We start from the raw sequence: 25,284 nt of genomic DNA on the forward strand, positions 1-25,284 counted from the left end.
ATCTATAGGCACCTGGCAGGAACCAATCTAAATCTTTTAAAGAAAAATAACATTTGGGGTTACTGTTGTAGTTCTGTGGTAGAGCACTTGCCTAGCATGTGTGAGGCACTGGGTTCAAATCTCAGCACCACATATAAATAAATTAAATAAAGGTCTGTTGTTGACAACAACAACAAAAGAAAGAACATTTAATCCAGTTCTTAAAGAATTTTAACAGAGTTTTAAGAAATCCATTGATACCTAAAAATTACAAAACCTAGGAGAATATGAGTAAATAAGTTTAAAAAAAACCCAGACTGTACAGCCAGACTTACAAAGCTTGCAGATATATAATATAAACTTAAGTGTATTTAATTTGAGGAAATAAAATAAGTTTACAAGTACAACAAATAAGTGACAAAAAGATCAGTTCAATTCGAAAAATAATCAAATAGAGCTTAAAGAAGTGAAAAGTTTGTTAATGAAGGAGAGGAACTTGGTAGAAAGATAAAGCAGCAAAGAAGACATATTTGAGAAGAGAATTTGTGTACTCAGGTGTTTGAAAAAGTTTCTGAAAATGTAATAGAGAGATAAAAAGAATATATAACCAAGGTTAAGTGGGTAAAGGAAGATAGTCAGGTGTATATCTAATTACAGTTCCAAGGGGAGTTAGTAAACTAAGGAAGAGGTAATAGTCAAAGAATGACTAGGAAATTTCCAGAAATGTTGGAAACCTTGAGTCTTCACATTCAAGAAGCCTAATAAATCCTGCACAGAAAAAAATGAAAGAAATCCATAAATGCATATATTATAATGAATTTCAGAATACAGAATTTAAGTAGTACTTTTCCTAGAATGAGAGCAGGAAAAAAAAAATGAACAAAATCTGAGCTCCTCACTAAAGAAAGAAAAATTGAGCTTCCCTAATCCAGAAATCCAAAATCCAAAATATGTAATGCCAAAATGAAGAATTCTTCACCATTACCTTTGCTGAAAGCATGAAATTATGAAAAATATTGTCTTAGCCAGGCATGGTAATATATGCCTATAATCCCAGCTCCTGGAGATGGAGAGGGATGACAGAAGAGGACCTCAGGTTCAAGGCCTGCCTCTGCAACTTAGTGAGACCCCATCTCAAAATAAAAGATAAAAAGTGCCGGGGATATAGCTTAGTAGAGTACCCCTGGACTCAATCCCCAGTACTTCAAAAAATATGTACACATACCAGTCTAAAATTACTTTTAGACTGTGTATTAAGTGTATGTAAAACAATGAATTTTGTGTTTAGACTTGGGTCCCATCCTCACAATATCTTCATTATTTATATGCCAGTACTCTTAAAAATAAAAAATAAAAAGAATAAAAATCTGAAACACTTTTGGTCCCAGATATTTTGGGTAAGGAATACTGAACCTGTCGATAAAATGCATAATATATTATGGCCAAAGTGAATTTCATTTGGGAAAAATGAATATATGTTTTAAAATAGAACTGCATGATCATCTCAGTACAGATGGAAAAAAGTATTCAGTTAAATTCCACAGTAACTTGTGATTAAAACTAATAAGGGGAACTTGCTTAATTTCATAAAAGATTATGAAAATATGTAGCAAGCTCAAGAACAAGTTGAGGTTATCTACTTTGACTACTATTAACATTGTATTGACAGTTATGGGCAGAATAGTAACATAAACAAAAGATAGAGAATTGAAAAAAAAACCCTATCATTCTAAGATTATATGTATGAATGTTTGCCTAAAAATCAAAAAAAGATCTCTAAGCAAGACTGAATTAATGTGGAAATTTATCAGGATTGCTAAATATAAGATTAGACCAAAATCAGTTTTGTTTCTGTACAATAACAATGAACAAAAAATGCAATTAAGATACATATCATTTATTAAATACTAGCAATAAGTTGCACAGAAATAAGTTGATTGAAGTCATGTAAGACCTATGTGCAGAGACTAGGGGTGTAGCTCAGCAGTAAAATTCTTGTGTAGCATGCACTAGACCCTGGGTTTGATCCCAAACACTACCAAAAAAAATTTATGTGCAGAAATTATAAAATTTTATTTTAAATCATTGAAGTTTTGAGTAAATGGAGAGATATTTTGTATGTTATTTTTATAAAAATGTCTTTCTTCACATTGATCTGTATATTTTAATATTATTCCAGTAAAAATCCCAGGATTCTATATAGCAAATTAAAGGTAGGCTTGAATTTGATATAGAGTGATACAAAAGAGTATCACTAATGTAATCTTAAAGAAACAGGAGAAAGTAGGAAAACTTGCCCTACCAGATAGAAAGATTTAATATGAAGTTAGAAAAATTAAGACATGTGGGATTGGTATCATAATGTATAACAAAATGTTGATATTCAGACTGTATAATAAGGAAATAATAACTTGGAATATAAATAGGCAGGAAAAAACCAGGCCTGGTGGTACACACCTGTAATTTCCAGTGGCTCAGCAGGAGGATTGTAAGTTCAAGGCCTGTCTAAGCAATGAAAGGAGACCCTCAGCAATTTAACAACACCCCATTTCAAAGTGAAAATAATGGCTTGGGGATGTATAAAGCACCCTTGGGTTCAATCCCCAGAAATCTTTTGAGAATTTAGTTGTAAAATTTATTTTTAAAGCTTGAAATGTACATGATATTAAAAGTTTTATAGCTAGACTTAATATAGGGTTACGAGATTGAAGAAAATACCCCTTAAGATTATAAATAAGCTCATTCAAAATATTTTCAATGTTATATTGAAGGCATTTATGAAGTGGAAAATATATTTTCATTATTAATAATTAGCTTTGTAAACTTGAACAATGGTCTGAACAGTTTTTCTTTAAAGGAGTTGAAGTAGTTAATCCCCAAAGATCAATAGTTAATTGTACAAGGACCAATTTTTATGAATATTGATGTATAGTTTCTTAGTTACCAGATCATGAGTTAGATTTTTGCCTGTCTCATGGTCTGTTAGATTATATTCCAAGCAGTGTACATTTGGCATGAATTTGTCTATGATAATTCTTATAAATATTCTGTATTTATTTTTGTCATAAAGAAACTACAACTCATCCTTAGGTTGGTGGGATTTTTAGTGGAAGTGGTGGATACAGTATTTCCTAGACACACATTGCAGCCCTTGGGATATTCATAGATTTAGTAATTAGGGAATGCTTAAGTTCTTAGCAAAAATATTTTGATATTGTATTTTTGTTTGAATTCTAGTATAAAATTTTACACAAGCAATGCTATAATAAAAACTGCTTCCTAATTTTTTCCTTCTCATTTGTACTAAGTATTTTAATTGTTGCAAGCTAATGTAACAATTAGCTACTACAAAGATACCATTGTTTTCCCTGTCTTTGAGGAATTTTAAAAAGTTAAAATAACCTGGTCAAGATTATAAAACTTGTATGTAGTAGAGTTGGGATTTGAATCTAGACGTGAATGTTAAAGTCAGTACTCTTAATACAAAAATCAATCTGTAACTAAGCAATAAGTACTAAAAGTAATAGAAAATACACCTTGCAAATAATAATCTTTTAACAGTGGTAATAACAGTGATGAGAATTATAACCATAACCATAACATTAACATTTACTAAGCCCTTACCGTATTCTGCTATGCTAATAAGCACTTACACTTAATTCTTACGAGCCACTCCTTTTACATATGATGGAATTGAGACCCAGAAGGATGAAAAGGCCCAGAGAGTACATACAGCTTAATGATTAAGATCCAATCTGAGGTTTTTAGGCCCAGGGTCTTTTTTCATGCTTATGCTCATAGTCGCATGGAAACTAGCTCCACTGTCTCTTTTACTATGTAACTATATTGCTCCTTTTTAAATGATGGCTCAGTGACAATTACCGTAATTAATAACAGCTAATATTAGAGTGACTTGACATTTAATCTGTGCAACTCTGCAGAAGTCTTCAGTATCAGGTTTAGTATAGGGCTTTGTGGTTGTATTATAGCACCTATTTTATCACCAGCCTTTTAAAATCTTTGAGAGTGTTTAGTACAGTGGCTAAGGACACAGGCCCTAGAGCTAGGTTACCCAGATTCAGAACCATTTTTCTGACACTTACTGGCTTTGTCACAAGCTATGTAAGAATCTAACTACCTGGCACATAGAAGTTCCATCAATTTTAGCTGTTCTTATTTGTGGGAGGGAATAGAGAGGAACCTAGATTTGAGAAGAATGCCTTTAGAAAGTGGTGGGAATAGACATTCAAGTAATTGTTGAAGTAAATCTTGATTTGACAAATATGATTTTCCAAGTTTCTGTTACCATGGGACTGTCATCATACAACTAATTTTTTTCTTTTTTACACATTAGGTTGGGTTTTTTGTGAAGAGAGGATGTTCGAAAGGCATGGTTGAAATTGAATTGTAAGTGTTACAAGCCCTAAGACCACCTTTTTTCTGTATAATTTCTTAATTTCTATTTGTGCTTTCCTGATGACTTTGGAAAGAAGAACTGATAGAACATTATGGCATAAATATTGAAAGTAATATTTGAAGAGTACTTGATGTAAACTAAATTTTTTAAATGCAGCTTTTAAAACTTTAATCATAAGAATTTTATTTTGGAAAAGTTCTTAAGGACATTTCTGTATACCACTGCTAAATTTTCATTAAGAGGTTCATGGGCTGGGGTTGTAGCTAAGTGGTAGAGCACTTGCCTAGCATGTGTGAGGCTCTGGAGTCGATCCTCAGCACCACATAAAAATTAATTAATTAATTAATTAATTAATTAAAGATATTGTGTCCATCTACAACTAAAAATATTTTTTAAAAAAAGGAGTTGCTGCTATGCCTACCTGTAATCACAGAGACTTGGGCAGCTGAGGCGGGAGGATTGCGAGTTCAAAGCCAGCCTCAGCAGCTGCAAGATGCTAATAAGCAACTTAGTGAGACCCTGTCTATGGCTCAGTGGTTTAGGGCCCTGAGTTTAATCCCCAGTACCAAAAACAAACAAAAAAGAAATTGCTATATTTCATCTGTTAGCTTTTGCCAATTTTAAAATAGGTAGTTTTTAAAAATTCAAAGTATGTAACATTGAGAATGAAAGCCTTCTTGCTATAATTCTACTATTGAAATACAATATAATTCTACTATAGTTTGATGAATTTCATATGTAATGAATACTCAACATTTCTGTTATCATTTTTCATCCCCTATCAAGATATTGATAATTTATCATGATATTTTTTTCCTTTGAGCCTGCATATTCTCAATTGTTATCTCCTTCTTGGGAGCTATTTCTGATAGATCAGAATTGTTATTTGTGATTAAATCAAGGGGACAGTCCTTGTACATGCATTTTGTCTTTTTGATACATTATTTAGATGATTTTTAAGGATATTTTGGAGTATAACACATAACATAATAGTAAAGGCCTTATAACTTTTTACAGGTGAAATCTCCATTGCAATGTTTAAAAACTCTATAGTCAAAAAAAAACTAGAACTGATCAGCAAAACATTAACTTAGGTCTGTATGAGCTCAAAAAACAAAATAGAACTTCATGATATGGGAAAGGGCAATAATAAAATAGATATTGAAAAAAGCATCCTGGTTCTGTCGCAGATGTAAGGATAGCCAAACTGGTGTTTTGGATATCAGCTGTTATGGATTTGAGCCAAATCATCTTCTGTTTGGTCTGTAGAAATCGCTTTAGTTAATCTCTCTGGAATCCAAATCGGCTGCTGTTCTCCCTGTGGAAACACACAAACAGGCCCCCGACTCCAGACAATCACTGGGTCAGGATTTTAGTTAATCTTTCCGGAATCCAAATCGGCTGCTGTTCTTCCTGTGGAAACACACAAACAGACCCCCGACTCCAGACAATTACTGGGTCAGGACCTTTCCATTGTCCTGTTAGAATATCTTTCCAAAGTACCTTGGGCTTATGCACATTTTTTGGACACATATGCCTTTCTGCAGCACTAAGTCCTGATGAATCCAAATTTAAAAAGTTTAGAGTAAAAAGGGTTATTTTAAGTTTATCTTTGGGGAATATATACCCCTTCCCAATTCCATCTTTTTGCTTTAATAAGTACATTTTAATAGTTTGATGAGCTCTTTCAACTATGCCTTGTCCCTGTGGATTGTATGGGATTCCTGTTATATGAGTAATGCCAAATGATGAGCAAAATTGTTTAAAAGAGCTAGAAGTATAACCAGGGGCATTATCTGTTTTTAACTGTTTTGGAATGCCCACAGTGGCAAAATTTTGTAAGCAATGAGCTATAACATCTTTAGTTTTTTCTCCGGCATGAAGGGAGCCCATCAAAAATCCAGGAGAAGTATCAACTGTAACATGCAAATATTTTAATTTTCCAAATTCTGGCAAGTGTGTGACGTCCATCTGCCAAATATGGTTAGGTATCAATCCTCTAGGATTGACTCCAAGATTAACTTGTGGTAAAAAGGTCACACAATTTTGACATTGTTTTATTATTTGTCTAGCTTGTTCCTTAGTTATTTTAAAACGCTTTTGTAAAGTATTAGCATTGACATGGAACCTTTTATGAAAATTTATAGCTTCTTCTAGTGTAGAGAAAATATGTATGTCATGTGTAGTTTTATCTGCTAAATCATTGCCCAAACTAAGGGCTCCAGGCAATCCTGTATGTGCCCTGATATGTCCTATAAAGAATGGATCTTTTCTGTCCCAGATTAAACTTTGTATAGTGGAAAACAAAGAGAAAACAGTAGAAGAAGGGGAAATCCTACCAGCATCTTCAAGGGATATTATAGCATTAACTATATACTGACTATCAGAAAATAAATTAAATACAGAATCTTTAAACATCACAAAAGCTTGTAATACTGCATTAAGCTCTACCTTTTGAGCTGATTGTTTGGGTACTAAAAATGTAAAAGTTTGATCAGGTGTAACTATTGCTGCTGTACCATTATTAGACCCATCAGTGAATATATTTGGAGCATTCATGATAGGTGTTTTTCTTGTCATTTTTGGAAAAATTACAGGATGCAATGACCAAAAAGACAATAAAGGATTAGATGGTAAGTGGTTATCAAATGAAACATTAGATTTGCACATGATTATTGCCCAAGTATTTAACTCATTAGCTAATTTATCAATTTGATTCATAGTATATGGAGTAATAATTTTATTGGGAGAAATTCCAAATACTCCCTTTGCTGTTTTTATTCCTTTGAGTATTAATTGTCCTACAGCCTCAGGATACCTAGTAAGAATAGTGTTAGGAGAATAAGATAAATGTATCCATAATAATGGACCTTCTTGCCAAAATACTCCTGTAGGAATATTTTTTGTTGGTAGTACAATAAATAATAAAGGCAAACTTATATCAGTTCTATCCAAATGCATATTTTCCATATATGTTTCAATGATTTTTAATGCCTTTCTTGCTTCAGGCGTTAACATTCGGGGTGAATTTGGATCTGATGGACCTTTTAGGATATCAAATAAAGGTCCCAATTCTCCTGTTGGAATACCTAGATAAGGCCTTATCCAGTTTATGTCTCCTAATAACTTTTGAAAGTCATTAAGTGATTTGAGTTGATCTACTCGTATTTGAATTTTTGGTGGACGGACCATGGTTGAGGATAATAGAACTCCTAAATAATTAATTGGAAAATTTAATTGTACTTTATCTATTGCTATCTCTAGATTATAATTTTTTAATAAATTTGTAAGTGTGGCATAACATTCTAGCAATGTGTTTTTAGCTTTATGTGCTAATAATACATCATCCATATAGTGAAATATTTGTAGTTCAGGATTTTGATTTCTAAGTGGCTGGATTACTTTGTTAACATAAATTTGACACATAGTTGGGCTGTTAGCCATCCCTTGAGGGAGTACTTTCCATTCATATCTCTGATCAGGACCTTCATGATTTAGTGCAGGGATAGTAAATGCAAAACGTGGACTATCCTCAGGATGAATTGGAATTGAAAAAAAACAATCTTTAATATCTATAACTAAAACATACCAAGTTTTTGGCAAAGCAGACAATTGAGGAATCCCCGATTGAGCAGGTCCCATAATTACCATTTCATTATTAATGGCTCTTAAGTCTTGCAATAATCTCCATTTACCAGATTTCTTTTTGATGACAAAAATGGGAGTATTATGGGGAGATACAGAAGGTTGTATATGTCCTTCCGCTAATTGTTGTTTGACCAGATCATGGGCTACTTGTATCTTTTCTTTAGTCAAGGGCCACTGAGGAACCCATACTGGTCTTTCTGATTTCCAAGTAATTTTTATTGTCTCAGTGGCCCTTTGTGAAAATCCAACCCATGTCTGTCTGCTCCTTGATCTATTTGTATTGGTGCTGCTATACCTTGTTCTTGTTTTTCTAATCTTTTTCCTTTCCTAAAACCTTGTCTAGCCATAATAATGGGTGCATTTTGATTGATGTTATTTGTTAATGTCAAACCTAATTGATCTAAGACATCTCGTCCCCATAAATTTACGGGAAGATGATCCAATACATATGGCTGTATAGTTCCTTCACATCCTTCAGGATCCTTCCAATCTAATACCATTGCGCTTCTATCGGGATTAGTCGCCACTCCTAGGCCTCGAAGCGTTTGAGTGGCTTGTTGTAATGGCCAATGTTTTGGCCATTCTTGACGAGAGATGATGCTAAGGTCTGCACCTGTATCCAGTAGCCCATTAAATTCATGTCCTTGAATATTTAGTTTTAGCATGGGGCGAGAATCTAAATTTAAAGAAAGCATAGCCCAATCTACACCTGTGGAGCCTAATCCCTTGGAACCTCTTTCTACAGCATGACTGGAAAATTTATCATGTAGGCTTGGTATTATTAGTAACTGTGCTATTCTATCTCCTGGTGAAATTACTGATATACCCTTTGGAGAACTGGCTATAATTTTTATTTCACCTTCATAATCGGGATCAATTACCCCAGGACTTATCAAAAGTCCTTTTAGAGTAGAAGAGCTGCGTCCCAATAATAGCCTACTGTTCCTTTGGGAAGAGGTCCTTTTACCCCTGTGGGAATGATTTGAACTCCCATCTCTGGAGTTAGTACTGATCTGGCAGAGGCGCAGATGTCCAACCCTGCGCTCCTTCTGGTTTGTCTGAAGAGGGATCTGATGGACAATGTGTCCTAGTCACTACCCTGATGGGGTTGCTGGGTTCCTCCAGTGCTCTGTATATTTGTGGTTTGGGGCCCCGGAGCATTGGGGCCCCCTGTCCATTTTTTGGCAACGGAGCCCGATGCCTTTGTCCACGATATTGTGGATAAACACCTTGTCCTTGTTCGTTTTTTGATAATGGAGTACCCTCTATGGTGGTTTGAGAACGGCATTCATTAGCCCAATGTAATGGAGTACCCTCTATGGTGGTTTGAGAACGGCATTCATTAGCCCAATGTCTCCCTCTACGGCATCGTGGGCAAATACCCGGTATTCTACTCCTTTGATACCTAGTTTTGTTAAACCCTCCTCCTATGGGGCAATTCCTTTTAAAATGTCCTGTTTGTTGACAATTGTAGCATGTTCTTGGCCTCGTATATAAAGCCTGTTTTACTGCAGCTGCCACAATTTGCCCTTGTTCATTAATGTCTCTCGCATCTAAAGCCTGTTTTACTGCAGCTGCCATGACTTGCTCTTGTTCATTAATGTCTCTACATAATTTAATATATGTGTTTAAATCTTCCTGTTTCCATGGTCTAATGATATCTCTGCACCAACGATTCGCTTGGTCATAAGCCAGTTGTTTTATTAATGGCATTGCTTGTTATGTATTCCCCAAAACTCTGGTAGCTGTTTGAATAAGCCTATCTACAAATTCAGTGTAAGGTTCATTAGCTCCTTGCATTATCTTAGATAATTGACCTTGTAAACCTCCATGTCCTTGTAAAGTCTTCCATGCCTTAACTGCATCTACAGCAATTTGTGAGTATACGCCAGGATCATATGCAATTTGTTGCTGCCGATCCTCATAAGGTCCCTTTCCTAACAACATATCTAGATTTCTCTGAGAATAACCAGCTGCTGCATTTCGCCTAGCCGTCTCCTTGCAAAATTCCTCATTGGCAACCTTCCATAACAGGTATTGTTCTCCATTTAGCACAGCTTTACAAATATTAGCCCAATCTGCTGGCGTCATGTTTAAGTTGGTAATGGATTCGACCAAGCTTACAGTGAAGGGTGCTTGGGGACCATAGGTTGTTACAGCCTCTTTTAGCTCCTTCACTGTTTTGAAATTTAAATCCTGGTAAATTCGCTGCCCTCCTACCTCAAATACAGGGCATACTTGAGATCCTGTCTCAGGATCCCAACTATCAACTGCGGGGGTTGGGAGCCTCCTAGCATATGGAGGTGGTGCTGTTGATTGGACACTTATGCCCTCTGGTGATAGAATGCTGTTAGTAGCAGTCTCCTGTAGAGGTGGTGCTGTTGGTTGGACACTTACGCTCTCTGATAGAAAGGTGTTATTAGCAGTCTCCTGTTGTAACTTTTCCCCTGATGGCTTTTTCTGCTCTAAACTTCCTTCCTCTGTCTCACTAGCTTGAAAGACCTTCTCTTTTACTTGAATCTTTTCCTCTTTCTGACTAACTTGAGAGACCTTCTCTTTTACTTGAATCAATATGTCTTCTCCTTCCTCTACCTTTGTCTGAATTGAAGGCTTTGGACTAAGCAAACCAGATATGAGTGTCCACAATGGCAATGTGCCAACTGGCAGAGTCCCTGGGTTGTTCTTTTTTATTCTTTTTTAAATCTTCACCATGATGGTTCCATTGTGATATATCTAACAACTCCTCCTTAAAAAGCCATGGGCTACATTGTTGTATTGTATCAACGTATGCCCTGACTGTTCTTGATTTTACTGAGATGCCTCCTTCCTCTAACAATTTACTTAACAGTCTTTCGGTTTGTTTTTTACTAATCGCTGATCCCGTATTTCTGCTATAATACAACCCAACAAGATGACGCCAAACAAAACTGAGACAGAATGAAATAAAAATGGAACCATACAAAATCATTATATCAACCTTTCTATCCTCCTGAAATGTCCATCCGTCCTTTCTCCCTATCTGTTCCTCAGACGCAAGTAGTTTTTCCTCACATGTGAGCGGTTTTTCTTCCATCTCACTCATCTCCAGGGACAGGCAAGTTAAAACAAAAATGAAGCAAAACAAAAGAGGAATCTTAGAATGGCTACCCATCCTCTCGCCCTGCCCTCAGGGGCGAGCAGTTTACTTACCCTCAGTCGCTCCCCGTGCGAGCCACCAAATGCTGCAGTCTGGCTGGGCACAATTCAGGAGCCACTTGTCAAAAGAAACTAACTTTATTTTTAGATCTACAAACGCCAAACAAAACAGCTCCTCAGGAAAAAACCCTCAGAGCCCAACTGCCACCACAGGCTTCCCACAAGCCTCTCACCCCCACCCAACCCTCACCACCTCCCACAATCCTCCTGTTCTTGAGGCTGATTGGCTGGGTCGCGTGGGCGGAGCCAAAGAAGTCCCCCAATGAGCAGCTCCGTGGAGGAGCCAATCAGTTAGATGTTGCTGGGGCCGCTGTGAGCCAATCATCAGCTGGCAGTCTGAAGGGCAAGGAAACAGCCCAATGAACATCACCACAGAGGAGCCAATCAGCTAGATGTTGCTGGGGCCGCTGTGAGCCAATCATCAGCTGGCAGTCTGAAGGGCAGGGAAACAGCCCAATGAACATCACCACAGAGGAGCCAATCAGCTAGATGTTGCTGGGGCTGCTGTGAGCCAATCATCAGCCGGCAGCTGGAAGTTTGCTGGCAGCTGGAAGTTTGCTGGGGCCCCTTTGGCTGTGGCTCTCAACACTTGTATATGCATTTTGTCTTTTTGATACATTATTTAGATTATTTTTAAGGATATTTTGGAGTATTTTTGGAAAGTTTTGTAACTTTTGAGCTGAAAAACTTTTAAAGGTACATCTGAAGGCCTTATCATTTTACAGAATATAAGGAAATAATATTTGCCTAAAATTGTTGGAAAATTTTTATTTATTACAGATGAGAAATAGACATACGAAGTAAAAAAAAAAAGTAAAAAAAAAATTATACCCACCTTACTAAAAAAAAGACTATTTTATATAAAACCAAGACCTGAATAGAAAAGCAGATTATTGTTCTAGAAACATAAGATTAATGTTATCATTAATATATTAGTTCTTCTCCAAATTATTGAGTATGTTTGATAGAATTCCAGCAAGAGTCTCAACAGGTAAGTTTACAAGTTGCAAGTTAATTCTGAATTTCATCTTGAGAAATAAGTGTGCCAGCAAACCCAAGAATTTGAAAAAGCAGAATTGTGAATTAAGACTTTTATGTACTGGATATTAAAGTATACTGTAATACTGTTGATGTAGAACTGTATGGTACTGATATAAAAGTTTAGAGGAACAAATGGAGAAACCAAGAAAAGATGTAAATGTGTATGAGAATTTAACTTATTGTAACTGTAGCTGTTTTAGTGTAAGGTATTATGAGAAATAGGAAAAAATAAATTGTTTTTGATCCTCTCACATTTAATACAACATAACACTCACCTGACAGCACATGTCTTACACCAGATGTATGGGTGTTTTTCTCTATACTCTGCAATTCAGTTTAGGTCTGATACTAACTAGAGTTGGTGCAGAGTCCAAAGGTTAAGGGCTCCGTTCCTCAAGACTGCACCATCAGAGGCCATTTGCAAATTTCATTTTGTGACCTGCATTTCTGACAACAAGCTATAAATTGGGGTTCTCATGTTTCCTTCCTTGGGTTCAGTTATTTGCTAAGTCAGCTCAAAGAATTTAGGTTTACCAATTTATTATAAAAGATTCTACAGAGGATACAAATGAATGAACAACCAAATAAAGAGAGATAGGACAAGGTCTGGAAGAGACATGAAAGCTTTTGTCCTCATAGAATTGAAGTGTACCACCCTTTTTGCACACCCTGATGCTTTCTAAACTTCATAACTTGGGGATTCTTTTTTGTTGTTGTTGTTGGAGGATTCATCACTTAGGCATGACTGATTATTAACTCAATCTCAGCCCTCCTTCCCCTTCCCAGAGGGTATGTGTGGGGTGGTACTGAAAGTACTAGTCTTTTAATAATGGTTTGGTCTTTTTGGTGACCAGCCCCTATTCAAGAAGCCACAAGAGTTACCTCCTTAGATCAAAAGGCACTCCTATTACCCAGGAAATTCCAAGGGATTAGGAGTTCTGTGCCCAGAATGGAGGCAGAGGCCAAATATGTATTTTTAAATATATTACCGTATCACAGGTATAAATCATTCAAATTGAATTGGGAAAGTTGGCTATTAATTTTTTAACTGAATTAAGAACTTTGTCTAATATCAGACATGTAGATAAAATCTAGGTATATTAAATGTCAAGTGAAAAATTATCTAATTTAGAAAATAATAGAAATACAGATTATTTTTTAAACATTAGGAATGGGGAAGTCCTTTTTAACCAGAACAAGAATTCCAGTAGTCAATAAAAGTCAAATAGGAAATTTAGGCTGTTTAAAAGCTAGTTAAAAATAGGGATACCTTAGTTAAGCAATAAATGGGTGAAAATATTTTTAGCACAAAAATAGTACAGGTTTTAAAATTACTGAAATATCAGTGCCTCACACAAATGAGTAAAAATTTATAGGCAACCTAATATAAAAATGAGCAAAGAAATTGCACACAAAATTAAAATAAATGGTCCATAAGTATAAAATAGCTTAGGAAAATTTAAAAATAAACCCCAGTAATATAAAAGTATAAGGAAATGGATGCTGTCATGCCCTGTTAATGGAAGTATAATTTGTATACTCTTTTTGGCCATATTTTCAGTATTTAGAATACATAGTATTCTAGTATTCTAAATGTATAGTATTCTAAAAGCAGGTAGTCTTTTACCTGGTTGTTCTGTTGAGCAAATATCTGTTCTAGAGAGTGTTTTCTCATTTGCATAAAATGAGATTTATCCAGTCTTAACAAATTATAAACAACCCAAGTCAGCTGATGATGGCTAAACTTGTACTAAATAAAATTATAGAATTTATAAAGTTTGGAGGAGTTGGTGCTGAGGATTCAGGAAAAGCCCATTGAGACTGTTTCTGAGCTGAGAAAAGAGTGAGAAAAAAGAGCCAACCATAAGAACATCTGTTGGAGGCAGAAAGAAGTTTCTGCAAAGCATCTAAAGTGAGATTGAGTTTGTTGTTTTTGAGGAACAGAAGAATGGAGTGTGCTGGAGTATAAATGAGGTATTTGTTATAGGATTTTGGAGAATACCCTTTACTTGGTGTAGAATACTCCCTTCTGGTCCTGATTTGGTATGATTTTAATTATGAATAGCTAGTGAATTTTATCAATATCTGTTGAATTGATCATATTATTTTTGTTGATAAGTAAATTTTCTTCTTTTCACTCAGTTTAGCATGCTTAAAATAATGATTGTAACATTTTGATGCATTGCTAGATTTGGTTTTCTAATTTTTAGGATTTTTGCATCTTTATTTTGCTTGTGAAAGATATTTGTATGAATATTTGGTTAAACTTACCAGTAAAATCATTTGGGGCTTTTGGGTTTTTTCCCCCCCTATTGATTTTAATTTTTTTCTACTTACTGATTGGTTTATTTAATAGTAATGAGATTATTTAGTTTTTCTGTTTTTTCTTGAATCATTGTACTTATTTATAGTTTTCGATGGTTTTTCTTTTTTATTAGTTAATTTTTTTTATCTGAATAATATACTGTGAGTTTTTTGTGTGTCTCTTTTCTTTAACATAACATACATAATTTTTTAGTCTTCTGTAGTTGTGTTGACCTCCTTCATTTATGTATCTTCCATATTTGAAATATCAATTTATTGATTTTACTAATCCTCTCCTGTGAACTATTTTTTTTGCATTGTTTCTGTCTTATATCATGATTTTTTTATTCATTAATTTGTATTCTTACCTTTAAACTTCCTTTAGTTTCTTTAAATTTTGTTTTTAGTTTTTTAAAATTTACTGTCAGTTTTTTTAATTTATTTTTTTCAGTTCCTTGAAATGGATATGTACTGTACTAATATTCAGTTTTTTGTTTTCCCTAATATAAACAGTTAATATTAAAATTTTTCCTCTTAGTATTACTTTAACTCCATCTCCCACATTTAGGTATATGGTATTTTCTTATTTTTCAATTCTAAACATTTTTCCATGAGTTTGTAGTTAGTTGTATCTAATTCTAATGTAGTGATTTTCTGTTTTTAGTATTGATTTTCACATTATTGATGTGTGGTAAAATGTGAATAGTTTTTATGTTGCTGTGCTTTGAAATTTGGTAATTTTGTAGTGTTATTCATTGGTTGAAAAAGAATTGTCTTACACCTGAAGTTGTATTTGTTCATAATTCAAATTTGTTAAATTCTATCTTGATTTTAAAACTCAAGACATTATTGTTATTTTACATAATTGTACTATCAGTGTTTATTTAAAATCCTAGATCTTTGTTTGCCTTGCTTTTAATTCCTTGTATTTCTGATCTTCCCTCTGACATCACCTTCTTCCCGTTAAAAAACACATCCTTTAAAATTCACATTAATTAGAGTTTTCTAGTGGAGTGCTCAGGTTTTATTAAAAAATTATGCTATTTTACTTTAAATCTTAAAAGATGTATTTGCTAGACATAAAATTCTACATTGACAGATTTTATTCTAAGCATATTCCAAGTACAATGCCATTGTTTTCCAATGTGGATCTAATCTGAAGTCTCTTTGTTAGTGATCGCTCTTTTTCTTGAGATGCTTTAAAATACTGTGAGTTTATTGTGTGTCTCTTTTCTTATACATATTTTTGTTGTTTTATAGTTTCATATCATATTTAGGTGTAGTTTTGTTTTTTATGTGTTCTTTGGTATTTGAAGATTTTTTGAGGGGGTCATGAATATTGAACCAAGCAAGGGACACTTTACCACTAAACTATATTCCTAGATCTTTTTATTTATTTACTTATTTATTTGTTTATTTATTTATTTATTTATTTACTTTTAAACTTAAGAATGTTTTATTACCTGACTGTAAGTGGTTTATTATATTTTTTCCGTTTGCGGCCGAACCTGTATGTCCCATGGATACTGGGATGTATATGACAAGATGGTTTCTTAGTACATACAAGGGTCTGAGGGAACCTGCTTTTCTTTGTTAACCCCACACAGTGAACTAATGTTAAAAATGATACCTCAGAAGAAGTTGTTCCTGCCTTTGGGGTATAACTTTAAGAGTTAAAGTTCTTCTCATCCTATGAATCCCTGAAAATTCATTTTAAATCAACAAAGAACTATTTACCAGGAAGGACAATGCAAAAATAAACTTTTCCGCACAGTGGTATCTTCCACAAAGAATTGGCCAGAGCTTTTCCTTGTTTTGGTAGCAACTTGAATATATGCGACAGACAGTTAAGCAACAGCTCAATTAAGACAAAAGGAAATAGAGATTAACAAACACATACCTTTTAGTAAGTGAATCTAAAAAAACAAAAAATGACTTTGCTTTGAGGAACTTGACTCTTATTTTGGTTGTTTCACGATTGACTGAATTGTCTTCTACCTTACATGTTGCCTCATTTGTCTTTTTTTTATTATTAGTTGTTCAAAACATTACATAGCTCTTGACATATCATATTTCATACATTTGATTCAAGTGGGTTATGAACTCCCCATTTTTCCCCCATATACAGATTGCAGAATCACATCGGTTACACATCCATGTTTTTACATACTAGTGTCTGTTGTGTTCTGCTGTCTTTCCTATCCTCTACTATCCCCCACCCATTCCCTCCCCTTCCATCTTCTCTCTCTACCCCATTTTCTGTACTTCATTTCTCTCCCTTGTTTTTTTTCCCCCTTTCCCTTCAGCTCCTCTTATATGTAATTTTGTATAACGATGAGGGTCTCCTTCCATTTCCATGCAATTTCCCTTCTCTCTCCCTTTCCCTCCCACCTCGTCCCTGTTTAATGTTAATCTTCTTCTCATGCTCTTCTTCCCTGCTCTGTTCTTAGTTGCTCTCCTTATATCAAAGAAGACATTTGGCATTTGTTTTTTAGGGATTGGCTAGCTTCACTTAGCATAATCTGCTCTAGTGCCATCCATTTCCCTGCAAATGCCATGATTTTGTCATTTTTTTAGTGCTGAGTAGTACTCCATTGTGTATAAATGCCACATTTTTTTATCCATTCATCTATTGAAGGGCATCTAGATTGGTTCCACAGTCTAGCTATTGTGAATTGTGCTGCTATGAACATCGATCGATGCAGCAGTATCCCTATAGTACGCTCTTTTAAGGTCTTTAGGGAATAGTCCAAGAAGGGGAATAGCTGGGTCAAATGGTGGTTCCATTCCCAGCTTTCCAAGGAATCTCCATACTGCTTTCCAAATTGGCCGCATCAATTTTCAGTCCCACCAGCAAAGTGCAAGTGTACACTTTTCGCCACATCCTCGCCAGCACTTGTTGTTGTTTGCCTTCATAATGGCTGCCAATCTTACTGGAGTGAGATGGTATCTTAGGGTGGTTTTGATTTGCATTTCTCTGACTGCTAGAGATGGTGAGCATTTTTTCATGTACTTGTTAATTGATTGTATGTCCTCCTCTGAGAAGTGTCTGTTCAGGTCCTTGGCCCATTTGTTGATTGGGTTATTTGTTATCTTATTGTTTAATTTTTTGAGTTCTTTGTATACTCTGGATATTAGGGCTCTATCTGAAGTGTGAGGGGTAAAAATTTGTTCCCAGGATGTAGGTTCCCTATTTACCTCTCTTATTGTTTCTCTTGCTGAGAAAAAACTTTTTAGTTTAAGTAAGTCCCATTTGTTGATTCTTGTTATTAACTCTTGTGCTATGGGTGCCTATTAAGAAATTTGGAGCCCGACCCCACAATCTGTAGATCGGAGCCAACTTTTTCTTCTATCAGACGCAGAGTCTCTGATTTGATATCAAGCTCCTTGATCCATTTTGAGTTAACTTTTGTGCATGGCGAGAGAAAGGGATTCAGTTTCATTTTGTTGCATATGGATTTCCAGTTTTCCCAACACTATTTGTTGAAGATGCTATCCTTCCTCCATTGCATGTTTTTAGCCCCTTTATCAAATATAAGATAGTTGTAACTTTGTGGATTAGTCTCTGTGTCCTCTATTCTGTACCATTGGTCCACCCGCCTGTTTTGGTACCAGTACCATGCTGTTTTTGTTACTATTGCTCTGTAGTATAATTTTAAATCTGGTATCGCTGTACCGCCTGATTCACACTTCCTGCTTAGAGTTGCTTTTGCTATTCTGGATCTTTTATTTTTCCATATGAATTTCATGATTGTTTTATCCATTTCTACAAGAAATGTCATTGGGATTTTGATTGGCATTGCATTGAACCTATAGAGAACTTTTGGTAATATCGCCATTTTGATGATGTTAGTTCTGCCTATCCATGAACAGGGTATATTTTTCCATCTTCTAAGATCTTCTTCTATTTCTCTTTTTAGGGTTTTGTAGTTTTCATTGTATAAATCTTTCAGCTCTTTTGTTAGGTTGATTCCCAAGTATTTTATTTTATTTTTTTAGGATATTGTGAATGGGGTGTTTTTCCTCATTTCCATTTCAGAAGTTTTGTCGCTGATATACGGGAATGCCTTTAATTTATGCATGTTGATTTTATATCCTGCCACTTTGCTGAATTCATTTATTAGTTCTAGTAGTTTCTTTGTAGACCCTTTTGGGTGTTCTAGGTATAGAATCATGTCATCTGCAAATAGTGATAATTTAAGTTCTTCTTTTCCTATTTTTATGCCTTTAATTTCTTTCATCTGTCTAATTGCTCTGGCCTGTGTTTTGAGAACTATATTAAATAGAAGTGGTGATAGAGGGCATCCCTGTCTTGTTCCATATTTTAGAGGGAATGCCTTCAATTTTTCTCCATTCAGAATGATGCTAGCCTGAGGCTTAGCATAGATAGCTTTTACAGTGTTGAGGTAAATTCCTGTTATCCCTAGTTTTTCTAGTGTTTTGAACATAAAGGGATGCTGTACTTTGTCGAATGCTTTTTGTACGTCTATCGAGATGATCATGTGGTTCTTATTTTTAAGTCTATTGATGTGGTGAATAACATTGATTTTCGTATATTGAACCAGCCTTGCATCCTAGGGATGAATCCTACTTGATCATGGTGCACAATTATTTTGATATGCTTTTGTGTCCGATTCGCCAGAATTTTATTGAGGATTTTTGCATCTATGTTCATTAGAGATATTGGTCTGTAGTTTTCTTTCTTTAAAGTGTCTTTGTCTGGTTTTGGGATCAGGGTGATGTTGGCCTCAGAATGAATTTGGAAGAGCTCCCTCTTTTTCTATTTCCTGAAATAACTTGAAAAGTATTCGTGTTAATTCTTCTTTAAAGGTTTTGTAAAACTCCGCTGTATACCCATCTGGTCTAGGGCTTTTCTTGGTTGATAATCTTTTGATGGCTTCTTCTATATCCTCCTTTGTTATTGGTCTGTTTAAATTGTGTGTATCTTCTTGACTCAATCTGGGCAAATCATATGACTTAAGAAATTTATCGATATCTTCACTATCTTCTATTTTATTGGAATATAGTGTTTCAAAATAATTTCTGATTATCTTCTGTATTTCTGTAGTGTCTGTTGTGATATTGCCTTTTTCATCCTGTATGTTAGTAATTTGAGTTCTCTCTGTTCTTCTCTTCGTTAGCATGGCTAAGGGTCTGCCGATCTTATTTATTTTTTCGAAGAACCAACTTTTAGTTTTATCAATTTTTTCAATGGCTTCTTTTGTTTCAATTTCGTTGATTTCCGCTCTGATTTTAATTATTTCTTGCCTTCTGCTACATTTGCTGTTGTTTTGCTCTTCCTTTTCTAGGGTTTTGAGATGAAGTGTGAGCTCATTTATTTGTTGGTTTTTTTCTTTTTTTGAGGAATGAACTCCAGGCAATGAATTTCCCTCTTAAAACTGCTTTCATTGTGTCCCATAGATTCCGATACGTTGTGTTTGTATTGTCGTTTATCTCTTAAGAATTTTTTGATTTCCTCCTTTATGTCTTCTGTAACCCATTGATCATTCAGTAACATATTGTTCATTTTCCAGGTGATGCAGGATTTTTCCTTCCTTCTTTTATCATTGATTTCCAATTTCATTCCATTATGATCAGTTAAGATACATGGTATTATCTCCACACCTTTATATTTACTAAGAGTTGTCTTATGGCATAATATATGGTCTATCTTTGAGAAGGATCCATGTGCTGCTGAGAAGAACGTATATCCACTTGATGATGGTTGATATATTCTATATATGTCGGTTAAGTCTAGGTTATTGATTGTGGTATTGAATTCTATAGTTTCTTTATTCAACTTTTGTTTGGAGGATCTGTCCAATGGTGAGAGTGGTGTGTTGAAGTCACCCATAATTATTGTGTTGTGGTCTATTTAATTCTTGAACTTGAGGAGAATTTGTTTTATGAACGTTGCAGCACCATTATTTGGTGCATATATATTGATAATTGTTATGTCTTGTTGGTGAATGGTTCCTTTTAACAGTATATAGTGTCCTTCTTTATCCTTTTTGATAACTTTGGTTTGAAGTTGATTTTATTTGATATGAGTATGGCCACTCCTGCTTTGTTTCCGAGGACCATATGAGTGGTATGATTTTTCCCAACCTTTCACCTTCAGCCTGTGTATGTCTTTTCCTATCATATGAGTCTCCTGAAGGCAGCATATTGTTGGATTTGTTTTTTTTTAATCCAAGTTACTAGCCTATGTCGCTTGATTGGTGAGTTTAAGCCATTAACATTTAGGGTTACTATTGATACATGGTTTGTACTTCCAGTCATGTTTATTTATTTATTTATTTTAATTCGGCTTGTTTTTCCTCTTTGGTTATTTTCCCCCCTTTACTGAGTTACCTCCCACTGTTAGTTTTGGGTGCTCTTTTTCATTTCCTCTTCTTGAAGTGTTTTGCTCAAAATGCTTTGCAGTCCTGGTTTTCTGGCTGCGAATTCTTTTAACTTTTGTTTATCGTGGAATATTTTAATTTTATTGTGAAACCTGAAGCTTAATTTTGCTGGATACAGTATTGTTGGTTGGAATCCATTATTTTTCAGCGTTTGAAATATGTTGTTCCAGGATCTTCTCGCTTTCAACGTCTGTGATAAAAAATCAGCCGTTAACTTAATTGGTTTACCCCTGAATGTAAGCTACCTACTTTCTCTTGTAGCTTTTAATATTCTCTACTTGTTCTGTATGTTGGATATCTTCATAATAATGTGTCTTCGAGTTGGTCTATTATGGTTTTGTATGTTTGGGGTCCTGTAGGCTTCCAGGATTTGGCAATCCATTCCATCTTTCATATCTGGAAAGTTTTCTAAAATTATTTCATTCAACAGATTGTTCAATCCTTTGGTTTAGATCTCTATACCTTCTTCTATCCCAATGACTCTTAAGTTTGTTTTTTTTATGACATCCCATATCTTTTGGATATTTTGCTCATGGTTTCTTACCAGCCTTTCTGCATTGACTATATTCTTTTCGAGTTGATAAACTTTGTCTTCATTATCTGATGTTCTGACTTCTATTTGATCTAGTCTATTTGTAATATTCTCATTTGAGTTTTTGATTTGGTTTATGGTTTCCTGTATTTCTAGGATTACTGTTTGATTTTTTTTTTAAATCTCTATCTAGAGGTAGAGTTCCTTTTTGCTTCTTGAATCTGCTTATGCAATTCATTTTCAAAATATGCTTTCATTGTTTGGACTTGCTGTCTAATGACTTCTTTAAGATTCCATTCCTTTTGGTATGCCTTGAGTTCTTTCTCTGTCCATTTTTCTGATGCCTCTTGGTTCTCCTGTAAATTTAAGTTGTCCTGCATTGTTTGTAATCCTTTTTTTCCTTGTTTGTTCATGGTGTTCACGTTACTTTCCAACTCTGTTTAACTGCTGTGTTTCTGTTTTCTCCTATAAATTTGTTTTGGTTTTGTATATCTCTGTGGTCTCTCCTTTGTGGTGGGAGACTATGCCTAGAGATGTTGGGCTTTATTGTAATTTAAAGCTGATTCACTTGATTCATAAAAGGCTTAAGGATTCTGTAGGTATATAGTGATCTGTTGTTTGGTCTTAGGACTTTATGTTTAGGTTGGGTGCTATGATGGTATGAAGGTTAGTATGTCTTGGCTACTTTGGAAGATTGCTCTACTGAAGGGGGATATTAACAGGCGAATGAATCAGGGTATTTGGTAATAGCTAGGTATTTAGGAGCCCTATAGAGAGCCTCGAAACAATCACCTATTTGCATTTAGAAAATTACACATAATGAAAGTCGTAATGCTTGGGATGAAAGTTAGGGGGAAGGGGAAGGAAGGAGTCCTTAAAGAGAAAGAGGGAAAGAAAAATAAGTAGAATAGAGGAGAATGGAAAGAACAACAAAAATTGAAAAGGGAAAAGAAAGAAAGAAAAAAAAGATAAATGAAGTCTTAGAGATCTATTTTCTTCTCTTCCAGTAGGTGGAGCTGTGCCCTGCAAGCCGAGCTTCTGCCCTCTATTTGCCGACAGCAATCCCAATAAGGCGACTCCTTCCCCTACTGGTCATCTCTCTAGTCCTGTTAGTCCAGAGCTGTTTTTCTTCTCCGGCCCCTCCCCCCTTCCTCCTGCCAGCCAGTCAGCCAGGCCCCGCTCACCAGAGGTGATCTCCAAGGATCTGGTTACACTTGCAGCCCCATTGCGTGCCCTGTTTCCCAAACTACTGAGCACTCTCTCTTTCATTCATCCTGACCCCAGGGTTGTGGAGCGGTGATCTGGGAACCAATAGTTTAATTTTCCTGGACCTCTTTGGTGGCCATGCCCCTGGGAACTGGCGGCTAAGGCCTTGGGTGTTGCGGCTGGTGGTAGGGGGAGTTGGGGGTCGGGAGTCTCCTCTGCTTCCCTAGGCCCCTACAGTCACACCCACGCCACTGGCGGTAGGGGGAGTTGGGGGTCGGGAGTCCCGTCTGCTTCCCTAGGCCCCTATAGTCAAGCCCATGGAACTCTGGGGCGAGATTTTTGATGTTTCCCACCTGTATGTATCTGGTAGGGGTGGGAGTCACACACCTGCTAAAGCCGATTCCGCTGGGAAGGGATCCCGTCTGCCGAACTCTGGTGATGTCAGCTCTCTGCTATGGCGGACCCCAGACTCCTTGCCCGAGTGTCCGATGGGAGGGGTGGGTCTGGCCTGTCTCTGGTCTGTCCCAGTCTCGGATTCAGTTCTGGTTTGCCTTTTCATGAAGGCTTGGTTAGCAACCTCTTCATAGGCTCTCTCCGCCGCGTAGTGCTGAACCGCCTCCTACTGTGCTGGTCGCCAGGCAGCGGCAGCACGGAGCCGCCCGGACCTCCACACCTCGTGGCCGTAATTCACCCGTCTGGGGCAAGCTGTCACCTCCAATAATCCCAAATTCCCCAGCAGGTCTCTCTTCAGCAGAATTTTGCTGGGAGTTTCTCAGCAGGTAGAATCTAAACGTATATGCATCTCTCTGTCCACGCAGTTGAGGAGGTACTGAAAGCGCTGCCTGCCCGCCGCCATGTTGAGTACTACTTATTTATTTTTGATATCAGGAATTAAACCCAGGGGAGCTTAACCACTGAGCTATAATCCAGCCCTTTTATTTTTTTATTTTGTTGAGGGTCCTGGCTGAAGCTAGTCTGGAACTTAAAATTCTTCTGCCTCAGCCTCCCGAGTTGCTGGCCACAGTCACAGGAAAGCAAGGAGCTAAAACTCTAAACCTCAGTTCTTGTGTTCCTTCCCACAAAAAAAAAAATTAAAGTCAGACACCAAAAGCCATGCAAGAGAACTTTATTATAAGTGATAATAGAATGGAAGTGAAGGTGAAAATAAAGTGAAAACAAAGTAAGGCTCAAACAGAGAATGACAAAATAGACAATGCTGTCACCAAATTGTTACTGTTTGGCGTTTATCAGAACTGGGGACACTTTTGTACTCTTTGCCAATCAGGTGTTCAACATCTCTTTCACAGCAGGTGGGTCAACAGCTGGTCAGAAGTTACCTCAGTGCACCTATGTCCACTAAAGAAACTTCCCACCCCAACATCCCCCCCCTTCTGAACTAGTAGGAGACATTTGGCACCATAACTTAGTTTTATCTTGACCCTGTTGAGAGTTAGTCCCTTAAATCCTTCTTTCTTGAGCTCTCCAACCCCCATTGTAGCTGTTTTACTTTTATCTGTTCTCAAGATTTGTGTACTAATGTTTTTCTGCAGGTTGTGTGCAACAAATTATTCACTCATCTGTCTTGGCAGTAACTTAATGAAAACTTTTAAGAATAACTTAAAGTAAACCTGTGACCTTGACATACATGTTACAGCTCATTGCTAGCTATCACCTAACACTACCACATCTGACAAGTTTCTTAAATCTATGGCTTTGTGTCTTACTTCAGTTTTGGAAAATTCTTATCTCTTCACATATTGCCACTGACCCATTTTCTTTGCCCATCCTTTAGAAATTTTATCAGATCATTAGATTTTCTTAGTCATCTGTATCTCTTATATATCTTATACATCTTTTATATTTTTCATCTTTATGATTTTGCTTTCTATAATTCTGCTTGTTCTTGGTGCTTTGTTTTCTTGTGTCTGTGTTTCCAGTGAGCTGCTTTGTTTTTAAACCTTTATCTGTGCTAATTCTTTGAGGATGGAGTAAATTCCTACAGAAGGAATTTTTACCAGAGAGCATTGTATGCTTTCAATCCAGGATCATATTATATTGAATTCTCAGCTCAAGAGGTTTTGAACTTTGTAGGTAGATTATGTAACTTAAAGATACAAACATAAACATGTTTGAGGATAACTTGTGGCTAGTGATTCTCAGGGAGACCTTTTGTTTGTTTCTTGGATCAAGTCATAGATGAGACAGTCAGTTTTGCTTTGCTGTCCCTACTGGTGGTTTTGGTGGGGATGAAGAAGTTGTTTATCCTTCTACTGAGGAAGGGTAGCTTCTTGGGGGTGGTTTTCTATAACACTCTGCACATTGGGTAGCTTTGCACTTTGTCTGCAGTCCCTCTGCCAGGAGATCATGCAAATAAACCCTCAGGGTCACCTAGTTGGGTAGTTGCCCTCAAGGTGAAGATCAGTTTCATTTTTTCACTCTGGTTTTCCATTTGCTTTAATATCTTGGCCAGAACTCCTTACTTTCATGCTATCTGATAAATGCATTTATGAAGATAGTTTATTCATTCTTTTAGTTGTTTATAGTAGGAAAATCAGTAA

General features: G+C 36.0%; 1 protein-coding gene across 5 annotated transcripts in view; it reads left to right on the plus strand.

Moving 5' to 3' along the window:
- Positions 1–25,284, plus strand: part of SMC5 (structural maintenance of chromosomes 5) — a 101,212-nt gene that overhangs the window by 8,507 nt on the left and 67,421 nt on the right. For all 5 annotated transcript variants that reach the window (XM_081279421.1, XM_081279423.1, XM_081279425.1 and 2 more), the window contains exon 3: positions 4,334–4,386. In XM_081279421.1, coding sequence (XP_081135547.1) covers positions 4,334–4,386 — 53 coding nt within the window. The remainder of the gene's footprint in view (positions 1–4,333; positions 4,387–25,284) is intronic.

This window comes from Spermophilus citellus (assembly GCF_964194105.1).
Source record: "Spermophilus citellus genome assembly, chromosome: 2".
NCBI classification, from domain to species: Eukaryota; Metazoa; Chordata; class Mammalia; order Rodentia; family Sciuridae; genus Spermophilus; species Spermophilus citellus.